Source organism: Cydia amplana, chromosome 25, assembly GCF_948474715.1.
Source record: "Cydia amplana chromosome 25, ilCydAmpl1.1, whole genome shotgun sequence".
Lineage (NCBI taxonomy): Eukaryota > Metazoa > Arthropoda > Insecta > Lepidoptera > Tortricidae > Cydia > Cydia amplana.
In genome coordinates, this window is record NC_086093.1 from 6979635 (window position 1) to 6995399 (window position 15765).

At 42.8% G+C, this 15765-nt stretch overlaps 2 protein-coding genes across 3 annotated transcripts in view; both read right to left on the bottom strand.

Annotated features, from left to right (window-relative positions):
• Positions 1 to 15765, bottom strand: part of LOC134659619 (heterogeneous nuclear ribonucleoprotein A3-like) — a 124537-nt gene that overhangs the window by 51764 nt on the left and 57008 nt on the right. The gene's annotated exons all lie outside the window — the stretch shown is intronic.
• The window catches only part of LOC134659621 (myosin-7B), a 55273-nt gene that overhangs the window by 17170 nt on the left and 22338 nt on the right, over positions 1 to 15765 (bottom strand). The window contains exons 2-10 of the mRNA XM_063515303.1: positions 13618 to 13769; positions 9374 to 9508; positions 8632 to 8774; positions 8035 to 8196; positions 6806 to 7042; positions 3647 to 3847; positions 2076 to 2253; positions 1267 to 1431; positions 275 to 400 (exon numbers count right to left, since the gene is read on the bottom strand). Of these exons, the coding sequence (XP_063371373.1) occupies positions 275 to 400; positions 1267 to 1431; positions 2076 to 2253; positions 3647 to 3847; positions 6806 to 7042; positions 8035 to 8196; positions 8632 to 8774; positions 9374 to 9508; positions 13618 to 13769 (1499 nt within the window). The remainder of the gene's footprint in view (positions 1 to 274; positions 401 to 1266; positions 1432 to 2075; positions 2254 to 3646; positions 3848 to 6805; positions 7043 to 8034; positions 8197 to 8631; positions 8775 to 9373; positions 9509 to 13617; positions 13770 to 15765) is intronic.

The following is a 15765-nucleotide window of genomic DNA, read 5'->3' on the forward strand; positions in this document are numbered from 1 at the left end:
CCGCGATTTCCTCCAGTAGCTCCTTCTCCCTCTTGACGCGGTCCTCCTCCCCCTCCAGACGGCACTCTTCATGCAACTGTCCTTGTCTGACACTAGTGACACTCCGCTTGCTCTACATGTCTCTATCCCCCTCTTACCCGCGATTTCCTCCAGTAGCTCCTTCTCCCTCTTGACGCGGTCCTCATCCCCCTCCTGACAGCACTCTTCATGCAACTGTCCTTGTCTGACACTAGTGACACTCCGCTTGCTCTACATCTCTCTGTCCCCCTCTTACCCGCGATTTCCTCCAGTAGCTCCTTCTCCCTCTTGACGCGGTCCTCCTCCCCCTCCTGACGGCACTCTGCCTTCATACGCTCGAGGCAGATTTCTTTGTCTGACATGAACTGCTCCCATTGCTCGTCTGAAATTGTAAGTAAAGGCACTCATGTTAGACCGGGCCGTGTCTGGGCCGGAGCTTCCGGCGATTACTTTTCTACGACAGATGACAGGTGATCACGTGATGCTTTCATTATAAAACGAAGCTCCGGAAGCTCCGGCCCGGACACGGCCCGGTCTAACGTGAGTCATTCTTAATTCTATCTATATATATATAGAAGGGACCAGGCTGAAAATTAGCGCTGGATATATGCATGCCACATATCTAGCACGGGCTGAGACTGGTACCCATTGCCTATAACAATATGAAATTTAAATTAATGTTAGTTCCTACCTACTATGTTTAAGGTGTTTATTCTAATTGTAAGATTTCTAGTTGTAAGAATGTAAGATTTCTAGTTGTGGCAATAAACTGTTTTTTATCTTTATCTTAAGTCTGCGGTAGATGTTCGTGTGTAGGTAGGTAGGTAGGTTCGTGTTGGTAGATTCTTTTGACATTACATTAGAGCCCACTCTCCATCCAGCCATCTCTCGCTCCATTTTTGACAGGAATTTGTAGCACGGACATAATTTGATTTAACATACCAGCAAATACCAGTCTTGCAAGACATGCTAAAAATTAACAGTTCCAGAAAAGTAGACTAAATTAAGCTACGTCAAATGTAACACATCGCCCGTCTATGTTGATAACTTATCTTGTTCAGCGGTCGTTCTTCTCGGCGATGAGACTACTTCTAGTAGCTTCTAGAAGCTTCTTGGCTATTTTACCTATATCATCAGGCCGTGGTATGTGCCGAACAGAGTCAGAAAAACTATTAGCTTAGCTTTGTTTGTCAGAAACTTCTTAGTAAACCATTCTTTGTCAGAAACTTCTTAGTAATTGTAACATACCCATCTCCTGTCTATGTTGATCCCTCATCTTGTTTAGCAAGTCGTTCTTCTCGGCGATGAGACTACTTCTAGTAGATTCTAGAAGCTTCTTGGCCTCTCCTGCGGCTGAGGCTGCCTCAGTCTCTACGAGACGGAGTTTCTCGGTCCATTCTGCTATCAGGGATTCTGTGCAAAGGGAATTAAATATGCCGTTTTATATATGTCATGGTTTAAAAAAAATATGCATACCTAACGAGGTTGCTAAAAGCGGTGTTCTGAAAGTATTTAGGTACAGTCATAGAGAAATATAAGTAAAGAAAGAGTGGTAACTCCATACATCAGTTTTCTTACCAAAACGCGAGTTATTTCGTAGTCGACATCTAACGTCAAGTAGTATATTAGCTACAAATTGTCGAGCATTAGAGTTTTTGATTGCCGCTACATCTATTGTCAACTAGCAGAACTGATAATGTCCGCTACTTGACGCTAGATGTCGACTACGAAATACTACTCGTAGTTGACAATAGATGTAGCGGCAATCAAAAACTCTAATGCTCGACAATTTGTAGCTAATATACTCGTCTTATAACCGGATTAACCGGAAGTCTATTTTCAATTTCTTCTGCTCATAATATTTGTTGTAAATTGTTTTAGTAGTACATTTTTCGTCAGTAGCGACAAGTGTGACATCTGGTGTCAAGTAGCGGTACTGATAGTTCCACTACTTGACGTTAGATGTCGACTACGAAATAACTCGCGTTTTGGTGGTAAAACTGATGTATGGAGTTACCACTCTTTCTCTACTTATATTTCTCTATGGTACAGTTTACCTTTCTCCTGATCGAATTTCTCCTGCAGCCGTTCTACGGTCTTGGCGTGCGTCATGTCGGCCCGGTCGAGTAGATGGCGCAGCTGCATGATGTCCCAGTCCGCCTTGCTGTTGGCCTGGGCTATGGCCGTCTCGTACTCCGATTGTTTGGTCGCCATTTCTTCTTTTAGACTCTCGAACTGAAAATAGTTTTGTTGATTGTTAACATTTTGTTACAAAGGAATATACCTATGTGATGAATACTCTGTCTGAGACTTTGAATAGTGCGGGTACACATTGAGCCAGATTTGCCATACGGCGTTATTGTGGACGACTCACGGCAACGACTTATCGTTACGACAACGTTGATTACCTAAATGTATAAGATTACGTTACGCAGTCAGCTAGCGACCCGCCCCGGCTTCGCACAGGTTACACTAAACCTTAACAAATTATATACCTAAACCTGCCTCAAGAATCACTACAGATAGGTGAAAACCGCATGAAAACCAGTTTAGTATTTATTGAGTTTATCGCGAACATATACATAAACACAAACAGACTGACGTGGCGGGGGACTTTGTTTTATAAAGTGTAGTGATTTCCACGATAGCGCGTGCGTTCAGCATGCGAGTGAGAGGGAACTGTCTCACCTACTGAGGTGGGACAGCACTACTAAGTGACCTAGCTCTTTAAACTTCCGGTCAGCGTTGCGGCCATTTTTCTCCGCTTCCGCTCGCAGCTGAGCGAGCGCGGCGCGCGTGCGTTCGGCGTGCGAGCGAGATGGAAAGACTATCGCAGTCTCACCTTAGTAGTGACTTCTCTAAACTTCCGGTCAGCGTTGCGGCCATCTTTCTCCACTTCCCCTCGCAGCTGAGCGAGCGCGGCGCGCGTGCGTTCGGCGTGCGAGCGAGATGGAAAGACTATCGCAGTCTCACCTTAGTAGTGACTTCTCTAAGCTTCCTGTCAGCGTTGCGGCCATCTTTCTCCGCCTCCCCCCGTAGCTGAGCGAGCGCGGCGCGCGTGCGTTCGGCGTGCGAGCGAGATGGAAAGACTATCGCAGTCTCACCTTAGTAGTGACTTCTCTAAGCTTCCTGTCAGCGTTGCGGCCATCTTTCTCCGCCTCCCCCCGTAGCTGAGCGAGCGCGGCGCGCGTGCGTTCGGCGTGCGAGCAAGATGGAAAGACTATCGCAGTCTCACCTTAGTAGTGACTTCTCTAAGCTTCCTGTCAGCGTTGCGGCCATCTTTCTCCGCCTCCCCCCGCAGCTGAGCGAGCGCGGCGCGCGTGCGTTCGGCGTGCGAGCAAGATGGAAAGACTATCGCAGTCTCACCTTAGTAGTGACTTCTCTAAGCTTCCTGTCAGCGTTGCGGCCATCTTTCTCCGCCTCCCCCCGCAGCTGAGCGAGCGCGGCGCGCGTGCGTTCGGCGTGCGAGCGAGATGGAAAGACTATCGCAGTCTCACCTTAGTAGTGATTTCTCTAAGCTTCCTGTCAGCGTTGCGGCCATCTTTCTCCGCCTCCCCTCGCAGCTGAGCGAGCGCGGCGCGCGTGCGTTCGGCGTGCGAGCGAGATGGAAAGACTATCGCAGTCTCACCTTAGTAGTGACTTCTCTAAGCTTCCTGTCAGCGTTGCGGCCATCTTTCTCCGCCTCCCCCCGCAGCTGAGCGAGCGCGGCGCGCGTGCGCTCGGCGTGCGAGCGCTCGAGCGCGGCGCGCGCCATGGCGGCCGACGTTGCGTGCTCTGAGCGGAGGGTCTCCACGGCCTTGCTGTGTTGCTGCTCGAGGCGTTGGATTGTCTGAGAAAAAAAAAATTGTTGTTGTTTATTGTACATAGAAATAAAAACACGAAAAACATATTATTAAATTGTACAACGGGACTTAATCGCGTTTTAAGATTAACCTCCGACGTTTCGGGGACGTCGGAGGTAAATCTTAAAACTTAGATACGCGATTAAGTCCCGTTGTACAATTTAATAATGTGTAAAAATCGTGAAAGTTTAAATCAGTGTTACGAAAAAGCGGCCAAGTGCGAGTCGGACTCGCCCATGAAGGGTTCCGTATTTAGGCGATTTATGACGTATAAAAAAAAACTACTTACTAGATCTCGTTCAAACCAATTTTCGGTGGAAGTTTACATGGTAATGTACATCATATATTTTTAGAAGTTACAGGGGGGGGGGGACACACATTTTACCACTTTGGAAGTGTCTCTCGCGCAAACTATTCAGTTTAGAAAAAAATGATATTAGAAACCTCAATATCATTTTTGAAGACCTATCCATAGATACCCCACACGTATGGGTTTGATGAAAAAAAAATTTTTGAGTTTCAGTTCGAAGTATGGGGAACCCCAAAAATTTATTGTTTTTTTTCTATTTTTGTGTGAAAATCTTAATGCGGTTCACAGAATACATCTACTTACCAAGTTTCAACAGTATAGTTCTTATAGTTTCGGAGAAAAGTGGCTGTGACATACGGACGGACAGACGGACAGACGGACAGACAGACAGACATGACGAATCTATAAGGGTTCCGTTTTTTGCCATTTGGCTACGGAACCCTAAAAACACAGTTACAGAGTGACTTAAATACAAGAAAGGCGAAATTATCCCTGTATATATAAGGCCTCCTCCTAACGAGCGCTTTTTCAACGCGCGTTAAAAAAGCGCTTGAATCCGTCCACACGCTAAATTCGATATAACGACCAACGTTTAAAGTCGAAAATCCAACAACGCTTGATAAAAAGCGCCACCGCCATGTGTGAATATAAATACCGAGTGTGAATAAATACTCAGGTACCTATCCATTTGGGTCATTCAAACCCTTTCTAACGCGCGTTGTAAAACCGCTCGTGCAAATGGGGCCTAACTCTTCCAGTGCTTACTAAATGCTTAATAAATACAGTATCCCTGCGAAACTTTGCGTGAATAAGGTAAAGCTAAAGCGAGCTGCAAAACTGCATGGACACATTATGAATGATCATTTATAAAGTAGCCATGCATTTTTGTGGCTGGGTGTAAGTGTAAACATTTGACGACCTGTCTGGCCTAGGTATTGTGGGTGTGAAGCCGATAATCCCGGGTTCAAATCCTGGAAAGGGCATTTATTTGCGCGCTGAGCACGGATATTTGGTCCTGAGTCATGGGTGTTTCTGTGTATTTTAAGTATTTGTAGGTTATATATATGTATTGTCTAAAGTACCCCCAACACAAGCCTTCTTTAGCTTCACAGCAAAACAGTTGTAAGAACATCTTTTCTTTTGTATCATACCTGGTGATGTCTCTGTTCCTTATCATCCTTAATCCTGATCCAGGATCTTCAGCGCACCTACAACTTCAGCAGTTCAGCACCTCGTGGTTTCCACCTTCTGCAGGGGCAGGTCTTCCACTGATCGTTACCAACTCGAAGACCAGCCTTCTTTGTTAAGTAATTTAATTTTTTTCTGTAACATACCTGATGATGTCTCTGTTCCTTATCCTCCTTGATCCTGATCTCCCGGTCCAGGAGCTCCTTGAGCCAGTGCACCTTCAGCTTCAGCGCTTCCCTTCTACCGCTGCAGGGTCAGGGCTTCCACTAATCGGTAGTCGAAGACCAGCCTTCTTTGGTAAATGATTTTATGTTCTTCTGTAACATACCTGGTGATGTCTCTGTTCCTAATCCTCCTTGATCCTGATCTCCCGGTCCAGGAGCTCCTTGAGCCGGTGCACCTTCAGCTTCAGCGCTTCCCTTCTACCGCTGCAGGGTCAGGGCTTCCACTAATAGGTAGTCGAAGACCAGCCTTCTTTGGTAAGTGATTTTATGTTCTTCTGTAACATACCTGGTGATGTCTCTGTTCCTTATCCTCCTTAATCCTGATCTCCCGGTCCAGGAGCTCCTTGAGCCGGTGCACCTCTAGCTTGAGGGCCTCCTCCCTGGTCTCCACCTTCTGCAGCTGTAAGGTCAGGGCTTCCACTAGTAGGTAGTAGTAGACGAGCCTTCTTTGGTAAGTAGTTTTAATTTCTTCTGTAACATACCTGGTGATGTCTCTGTTCCTTATCCTCCTTAATCCTGATCTCCCGGTCCAGGAGCTCATTGAGCCAGTGCACCTTCAGCTTTAGCGCTTCCCTTCTACAGCTGCAGGGTCAGATCTTCCACTAGTCGGTACTCGTAGACCAGGTTTCTTTGGTAAGTAGTTTTATGTTCTTCTGTAACATACCTGGTGATGTCTCTGTTCTTTATCCTCCTTGATCCTGATCTCCCAGTCCAGGAGCTCCTTGAGCCAGTGCACCTTCAGCTTCAGCGCTTCCCTTCTACCGCTGCAAGGTCAGATCTTCCACTAGTCGGTACTCGTAGACCAGCTTTCTTTGGTAAGTAGTTTTAATTTCTTCTGTAACATACCTGGTGATGTCTTTGTTCCTTATCCTCCTTGATCCTGATCTCCCGGTCCAGGAGCTCATTGAGCCAGTGCACCTTCAGCTTTAGCGCTTCCTTTCTACAGCTGCAGGGTCAGATCTTCCACTAGTCGGTACTCGTAGACCAGCTTTCTTTGGTAAGTGATTTTATGTTCTTCTGTAACATACCTGGTGATGTCTCTGTTCCTTATCTTCCTTGATCCTGATCTCCCGGTCCAGGAGCTCCTTGAGCCGGTGCACCTCCAGTTTGAGCGCCTCCTCCCTGGTCTCCACCTTCTGCAGCTGTAGGGCCCGGCCATCCACTAATAGGTAGTCGAAGACCAGCCTTCTTTGGTAAGTGATTTTATGTTCTCTGTAACATACCTGGTGATGTCTCTGTTCCTTATCCTCCTTAATCCTGATCTCCCGGTCCAGGAGCTCCTTGAGCCGGTGCACCTCTAGCTTCAGCGCCTCCTCCCTGGTCTCCACCTTCTGCAGTTGTAAGGTCAGGGCTTCCACGGAGCGCTGCTGCTCGGAGACGAGGCCGCGGAGCTGGGTCAGCTCGGCCAGCTGGGCGGGGGTGGGGGGAGCGGCTTTTAGTTCTTCTACTGTTGCTGCCAGCTGGAAAAACATACGTCGAATCGTCACTACATAGTATAAAACAAAGTCGCTTCCCGCTGTCTGTCCCTATGTATGCTTAGATCTTTAAAACTACGCAACGGACTTTGATGCTGTTTTTTTTAGTAGATAGAGTGATTCAAGAGGAAGGTTTATGTATAATTTGTTAACCCGTGCGAAGCCGGGGCAGGTCGCTAGTTATTCATAAACGTCTGCTAAGTTAATCAGCTGATCGTCGTTTGTCCCTCTATGGCATAACGACAGATAGGGACAAACGACGATCATCAACTGATTAAGTTAGCAGCCGTTTGTGTTCATAAACGCTAATAGTCATTAATTTTCTTCTTCTGTTGGCTACTTCTATCAGAAGATCAGGTTTAATGAGGGCTATAAGGTCTTTGAACGCTGCGAAGAATAGGTTGATTTGATTCTTGTTCGAATTTTTTTTAGTCTAACATTCTTGTAATTAAAATCCTTACCCCGTATTGTGAGTACGGTATTTGGATTATGCACTATACTTATCAATCTCTAGCCGGCCAAAACTGGCCAAGATAAATTTTGATTGTTCAAAATAAAGATTCAAAATATAATGGGATGGGTGACTTCAAAGGCCTCTGGGTGGCTATAGGCAAAGACATATGTAACTCCGTATAAGATGAATAAAGTCTAAGGAAAAAACGTGCCTCGGAAATCAAGATAAAGTCATTCTCGGATAGATGGCGCACACACCTTTGACCTATTATGCTCGGCTAAATGGCGTTGACCACCGTTTGATATTTAACAACCTTAACACATTCGTATCAGTGAAAGACCATGGGCCAAAATGATATAAAAATAATCAAATCAAAAATTTTATACTTTTGTACATTTTCATTTAGAGTTTTAATCGTGTGTCGATAGATGGCAGTAAATTTACTGTGACTATAAAATTTACTATGACATGACCCCTCTATACTATCTATTCTCTTTGCTATAGGTTAAGCTCCTTTCCATACCTGCTTCTTCTGTTTTTCCTCTTCCCTGGCCCGTTTCTCCAACTCCCTCATCTTCCACTCGCAGTCTGCCAGCATGAGCTCCGCTCGCGCCGCGGCCTGGGAGCGCGCCGCCTCGTGCGCCGCGCGCCATTTTGCTGTGCTGGCTTCGGCTGCTGCTATCGCCTGAAAAAGGTAAGTAGGTACATTTATATTTAGTGGCTCCCAGATTCATATTTGCAGTTTTTAATTTGCAACCTTATTTTAAACCATGGCACTTAGGAGGCTATGCTCTCAAAACAAGACTCAAATTTTCTAGTGATATTATTTTGACGTTTCTAGAATTAGTATGAAAACTTAGTCTTCTTCAAGTAAAACTATATTGTTGGACCTTACCTCTTGTGCCTTTGCTTACGAGTATGTTTGACTCTCCTTATCTGATAGATATCACTTCTCTTATAATTTATATCACTTCCCCTACCTCCTGTGCTTTCTGCTCGCTCAGTGCCTTCTCCTGCTCGAGTCGCTCGCGGTCTCGCTCGAGCGCGAGCACGCGCGACTCGAGCTCTGCTCGCCGTGTGAGCGCGTCTTCCAATTCTGCCCTAAGCTATGGGACCTTACCTCCTGTGCCTTCTGCTCGCTCAGCGCCTTCTCCTGCTCGAGTCGCTCGCGGTCTCGCTCGAGCGCGAGCACGCGCGACTCGAGCTCTGCTCGCCGTGTGAGCGCATCTTCCAATTCTGCTCGGAGCTGCCGGAGGGATTCATCTGAAAGAGGTGATTTTTGTGAGTATTTGACATTGAATGAAAGCAGTATGTATACGGCCTGTGCTAGTAAAACCTCCCAACAATAGTCCAAAGCTCCCAACTAATATGGTCCAATTTTAACTGATTTTTTTTCGTTCAGGCGTGTCGTTTACTGTATTTTTTGTAGTTCTAAGGCAAGGTATGTTTATAAATGGAAGAAAAAACTCAAAAAGGTACATTGGTATTGACACCAAAATTCCTTTTAAACTTGTGGACCATAGTTGCAGTATTGGACTATAGTTGGGAGGTTTTACTGAGAATTTCTAGAAGCGAGGTTTGTTAAGCTTTGAGAGTAACCTAGTCGAACCACCAGAGGCGTATATTCAGTAGTCATGTTTTGGCTAATATGAGAAAGATAAATAATCTAACTCCCCGTTCCGCTTCTGCAGCTGATCAGCCAAGTCTGCAGAACAGCTCCTGGCTGTTTCCAGCAGATTTGTGCATCCGCGCTCTAAAAATGCTCCTCTTGCACCGCACCAGTGTTTCTCGTTCGTCGCTTATGTTGTAGGCTGAGAGCATTTTCGGTCAGTAGACAACTTTCAGCTGATATGATCACTCACCGTTCCGCCTCTGTAGCTGGTCAGCCAAGTCTGCAGAACAGCTTCTAGCTGCCCCCAGCTCCTCCTCCAGGGAGCGGCTGCGCTGTCTCACCAGCTCCGATTCCTTGTATGCTGACGCTAGGGAGCATTTTAATTCTGAAATAGAAAATCAATCATTTTAGCTACTTGACATGGTACATGGTACAGATATCTTTGTATTTATAGCCATCCATTAGCCGTACTATGATGTATTAAATATAATATGGGAAAAATGTAAATAAGAGTATTTTTTTGCCTGTTTGTTTTAGTCGTGAAATCACTATGTAATGTAGGTACTTTTATTAAATACTAATCCCAAAATCTTTTTACAATTCTCAATTTCTATTTTAATTTTTTATTGTTACAACTGGACCCGAGTTCTCAAAAACGGACAATACAAATTTGTATTGTCACTTAAGTCACATTTTAGTACATAATTTGAAAAAAATAAGTATCAAACGAGTAAGGTATAAATGGTATTATGTAGATCATAAGATGTGAGGTGGGGATGACTATATAAGTTACCTATGTATTTAATAACCAACGTGAAATTCATTAAAACACTGTTGAATCCACTAAAATGTGCAGCCGACCCGATCGCGTTGATTCCACAGCTTTACTGACTCCGTAAAGTGGTAACACTAAAAATAAAATAATTACTGTACCTGAGGCAACACTAAATCGTCAGGTTAATCCCGCATTGCTGAGGTGCGTTTGAATTAAATGGCGAGCTACTTAGACTAAAGAGTGCAGAGGCAGAGAGAGAGTAAGAGAGTTATTGTCATAGTATAATACGTGGTAATACAGACACAGGATTGAAAATAAATATAAAATAAATGATTTTTTATATTGAATTTTTGTTATTTTTAGAAAGCCATATGATATTGACCCATGTTCTTTAAAAATGTGTTAAAATTGTTAAATATCAAACGGTCTCGCCATCTACACGAGTATAGGCCAAAGGTATGGCGCCATCTTTCGAGTATAATTTTTTCTTGATTTTTCGAGTTACCTACGTGATTTTTTTCCCGAGTGGATATAAAACCTACTAACTAACCTAACCTAACCTACTTAATCTTTTAAAATAGTTGTTTTCTTTGTTGCCTTTGTGTAAATACCTAACAACGTAGCCAAATAATAAAAGTGGTCAGAACAAAGACATCGTTAGCAGTTTATTGCTATGGAATCCCGATGTTTCAAAGAATGTTATGAGTCATAGACAAACCACAAATTGGTAAATACAGGTAAACATACGTGATACACATGAGATTCGTCATATTTAAAAATAAAATAGGACAGTAGATCATTTGGCTTCGAAAGTTAGTGGGAAGTTGAAGATAGATTAGTAGAACATTACTTTCCAAAAAGTTTTTTTTTTGCTTTTGTGTAGGTATTCTAAATTAAGCCTTCGTTTGACGATTTAAAGTCTAAATTTGTAAAATCATTCATGTTTTCCCTCTTTTCTTCGCTTTTCACTATTCTTGTCACTTCAAGGTTAACGGAAAGATGTTTTTAGCGGCCGTCTACCCACAGCTTTGTTGTAGGACAAAGAATGGCGAGAAAATGAGTCAGGTGTTAACGTATTTTATGTAATGAAACTGATATACATATTTCACAAAAATGCTGTCGCACCTTAAAGCTATTTTGTACTTTTCTTTATGGGTTCATATTCGACATAGGAGGCAGCAAGTGTCGGGTAGATTTTTATTTAATTAGGTATATTAAAAGGAAAAACTGTAACATCTAAACCGACCGTATCTTACTACTAGTCCACGATTATATGGATATGATTAGTATTAGTAGAGTCAACTCGACCGACCACTTACCGCAAGTAAACAGAACACAACGACTCGCAGTTTCAGTACGATCACGGATTTAGCAAAAATAAACTTTATTTTGAAAGCCATAAAGATCACTGACAAATGTCACCGAAAAGCAACTATAGGCAATTCCAACCTGATTTATTCGACAATAACACGTGAAACAGTCTGTAAATACGCCTTACGTTCGCAAACTATAGTTTATTTTGGATAATACAGAAATAAGGAAAGACGAAAAAAGAATATGAGTACGTGTTAGTGAAAAAGATTCGAAAATCTACACGGTGGCAATAAAAATGCGAATGAACTTCAGAATGAAGTATTTGGTTAATATCACTTCGAGAAAATACTAGAATATGCTTGGGGTAATTAATCAACCTCTGTGTCAAGTGTGATGACACCCTAATATGCGCACGCATCTTAAAGGATGGCTCACGCTATACCGGGCCGGGCACTAACGCTATAGAGAAAAAAATACATAGAGTGCTCACTCCATACATCAGTTTTAGTACCAAAAAGACTATTAGCATCTAGCATCGAGTAGCGGAACTATCAGTACTGCTACATCTATTGTCAAGTAGCAGTTGATAGTTCCGCTACTCGATGCTAGATGTAGACACTGAAATTAATAGTCTGAACTGATGTATGGAGTGAGCACTCTTGTCTTACTATATTTCTCTATGCTAACGCTAAGCGCCGGAAGCTCCGGCCCGGCCCCGGCCCGGTCTGGTGTGAGCCATCCTTTAACGAAAGATCGGGTATGCGAATCGCCTGAAAGACCTGATTTTGGATTTCGACGACTCGATTTCGTGTATTTCGTTCAGTAATATCTCCACTACTAGGCATATAAATTCTACTAATTAATAGAATTGAAAACGAGTGGTCGATACCACTCGATTCAAAATTTATTTTACTCGTATTAAAAAAATTAGCATTACACCGTTTTCCACCGATTTTCGAGTGACGAAATCCAGCGATCGAAATTCAAAAATCGGCCCCCTGTGGCCTAGTGGGTAGTGACCCTGCCTATGAATCCGATGGTCCCGGGTTCAAATCTCGGTAAGGGCATTTATTCGTGTGATGAGCACGGATATTTGTTCCCGAGTCATGGGTGTTTTCTATGTATTTAAATATTTAGTAATATTTATAATATATTATACCGTTGTCTAAGTACACACAGCACAAGCCGTATTGAGCTTACTTATACTTCACTACATAACACAAAGTCGCTTCCCGCTGTCTGTCTGTCCCTATGTATGCCTAGATCTTTAAAACTACGCAACGGATTTTCATGCGGTTTTTTTTAAATAGATAGAGTGATTCAAGAGGAAGGTTTAAGCATAATTTGTTAACCCGTGCGAAGCCGGGGCGGGTCGCTAGTATACTAATATTTATGGTCACACTTTGTATATCCTATTCGAACATAGAGTTTTCCTTCTTTGTATTAATGAACACGGCAGTATAGGGTATCACTGGTATCACCAAAAACCTTACACTAAGGCCTGAGTGGACGCTCAAGTTGGGCGTGCATCGGGGCGAGGCGTGCGGCGTGCATGTTAAACAAATGCAAGCGATAGGAGCGGCCTTAGTGCACGCTGCTCACATCACTTGTAAGCCCGACGCCACGCTGCACGCCCCGCCGAACGCTCCGCTTCGAGCGTCCACTCAGGCTTTACACACAATGCCGCAAAAGGCAACAAAGAACACTGTCCACATTGGCCACTCGCCAGCACACTGTCGATGCCCCGTCTATTTTGGGCAAGGAAGTGTGACACCCTCTTGTCTTGATTGCCTAAGTACTTAGTACGGAATGCAATTAAAAATAATGCATATTAGAGCCAAATGGGTCAGTATGGGGATCTTAAATAAGATAATTAAGAGGAAAGTGCGATATGATGTTACTCGTACGTGTAACATTTGTATGACTTTTGATTTCCGTTTTCAAGGAAGAAGAAAACTGTGCAGGAACGGAAACTATAGGTATAGGTAACGATGTTTTTGTATAGATTGAGCATATTGTATTGATTGTATACATAAATATGTTATACCTTTAAACGAGCAATTCTTGTATATTTATTTATTTATATAATAAGAATAATATTTATTTAAAAGAAAAAACCTTATTAACAATACATAATGTCCAGTGGCCCCCACATTAGGCAATGCCTGTCACGTGGTGTATATATATTTCGGGGATCTCGGGAACGGCTCTAACGATTTCGATGAAATTTGCTATATGGGGGTTTTATATTGTAAAAGATTAGTGTTAAGTACCTACAAACACCTTTCGACCCATGCTTCTATTGTTGTTATACGGACGGATGACAGTGAAAAGACCGGCAGTAAGTGCGTTTCTTCTCTCTTTCTCTTTCTCTCTCTCTTCCGTGTATAAGGATCTGTACTCACGTTCGATTTCCTGGTCTCTATGCTCTATCTCCTTCCTGTACGCCGCTATGAGGTCCCGCGCCCGCTCCGCCTCGCCACTGCGAGTGTCCGCTAGCTCCGCTAGCGTCGCTACTTGCGTCTGGAACTTGCTTTCCTGGGACACCAGGGTTTTCCTGGAACGAGAAAGTAAATTATTTATACAAAAAGTTAGTTAACATATGCATCACTATCACTAAATTAAAACAAAGTCGCTTCCCGCTGTCCGTCTGTCCCTATGTGCTTAGATCTTTAAAACTACCTACGCAACGGATTTTGATGCGGTTTTTTTTTAATAGATAGAGTGATTCAAGTCATTCAAGAGGAAGGTTTATGTATAATTTGTTAATCCGTGCGAAGCCGCGGGTCGCTAGTACCCGTATATACATAAAATTCTAAATTCTAGGTTAGGAACCCTGCCACAGTTCATAACTGTGATGGACCTCTTATTTGTAACCGTTGTTTAGATAACCTAGTTCGCAAATTTCTCAATAAATGATGTGTATTTGAAAAAAGGTTAAATTGTATTTTTCCATACACGTATTTATTTACTTAACATAAAATTATTATGTATTTATTTTTATAAGCCCAGTTTTCCATAATGGCGCATTTCGGACGCGTTGACGTGTATGATGGGAATTAAACTACTACACGAGTGGGTGGATCGTTTCCTACGTAGTTTTATTACGATTCAGAAATATAAAATATTTGAAAAACATATCGAGGAAATCGGGCCTTCCGGTTGATTTCATCAAAGTTAAAATAATAATAAACAATTTTGTTTTAGGGGGGCCTATTCGAATCTTGACAACCGTAGAAAAAGAGGAGCAAAATGGCGACGTTTTGACATGTCACCGGGGAGTTCAATAGGTCCCTAAGAAACGTTAAAAGCTATGACTAAAACTATGACTATGATAAAAGTAAGTTATTAATCACTACATAGTATAAAACAAAGTCGCTTCCCGCTGTCTGTCCCTATGTATGCTAAGATCTTTAAAACTACGCAACGGATTTAGATGCGGTTTTTTTAATAGATAGAGTGATTCAAGAGAAAGGTTTATGTAGAATTTGTTAATCCGTGCGAAGCCGGGGCGGGTCGCTAGCATAAGTTTATGAATTCCCCTTGCTTGACTGATTAACATTTAAACAATTTTCAAGTTTTAGCCTTAATTATCTTGTTTATTGCGTACTGAAAATGAAAGTTTCTCATCACGTTTAAAACCTAGTGTTATTGGGATCTATCATATACCTAAAGCATATTTTATAATTAAAAAACCGGCCAAGTTCGAGTCGGACTCGCAATTCTAGGAGTCCATATTAGGTACTTTATTATTTCAACCGTTACATTTCATAATTCAATTCTATTTTAAACTTTTACTGTCGTAGCATTAGAAAACAGTAAACATTTCGACAATCTCACTACTTATAGATATTATACTAATACAAGGCCCCTATTCGAGATGTACAACTGTCAGATTTCGAGTCCACTTCAATTCAACAGTTGATTGAATCGCATGTTCATCAACTGCGGATAATATCAGTATATCACATATTAACTCACATTTATAGACGGGTCTATCGCGAAATTTTTCGTCGCTTTGCTACATAGCTATCCGGCCCCAATTTTGGGGAAAGCCATAAGCCACGCGTGCCGCTGTCGCCACCTAGCGGCCATATCTGTGCTGATCGTAACAGACGCGTTTTGTTAGAGAGTGAGTCTCCTGTACTTAGTAAGTACTATTATTTATTCTGTGACACAGGATTGTTCCGATTCAACGGGAGTTCAACACGATATGTCAAACATCGGTCGTCGAATACCCCTCCAGTTTTTGTGTTATAGCTGGAAATATTGGAGGTGTCACATGTGCTTGCTGGCACATTAGTTATTAGTAATCCCATTACGACACATATGTGTCACCTATTTAACTTTGTGTAGTAACAGTTTGTTTTTATTTTGGTACAGCTGCCTGTTGTCATTCTAGGGCAGGGGTCGGCAAACTTTTGAGAAGAAGAGCCAACTACAGTAGCTAATAGTAGTAATCACCAGTTTAAGGAAGATTAAAGACTCGTAATACCTGTTTTCGGTGGTGTAAGAGCTCTCAAGTATTACTTTTATGGATGAGGCAAAGAGCC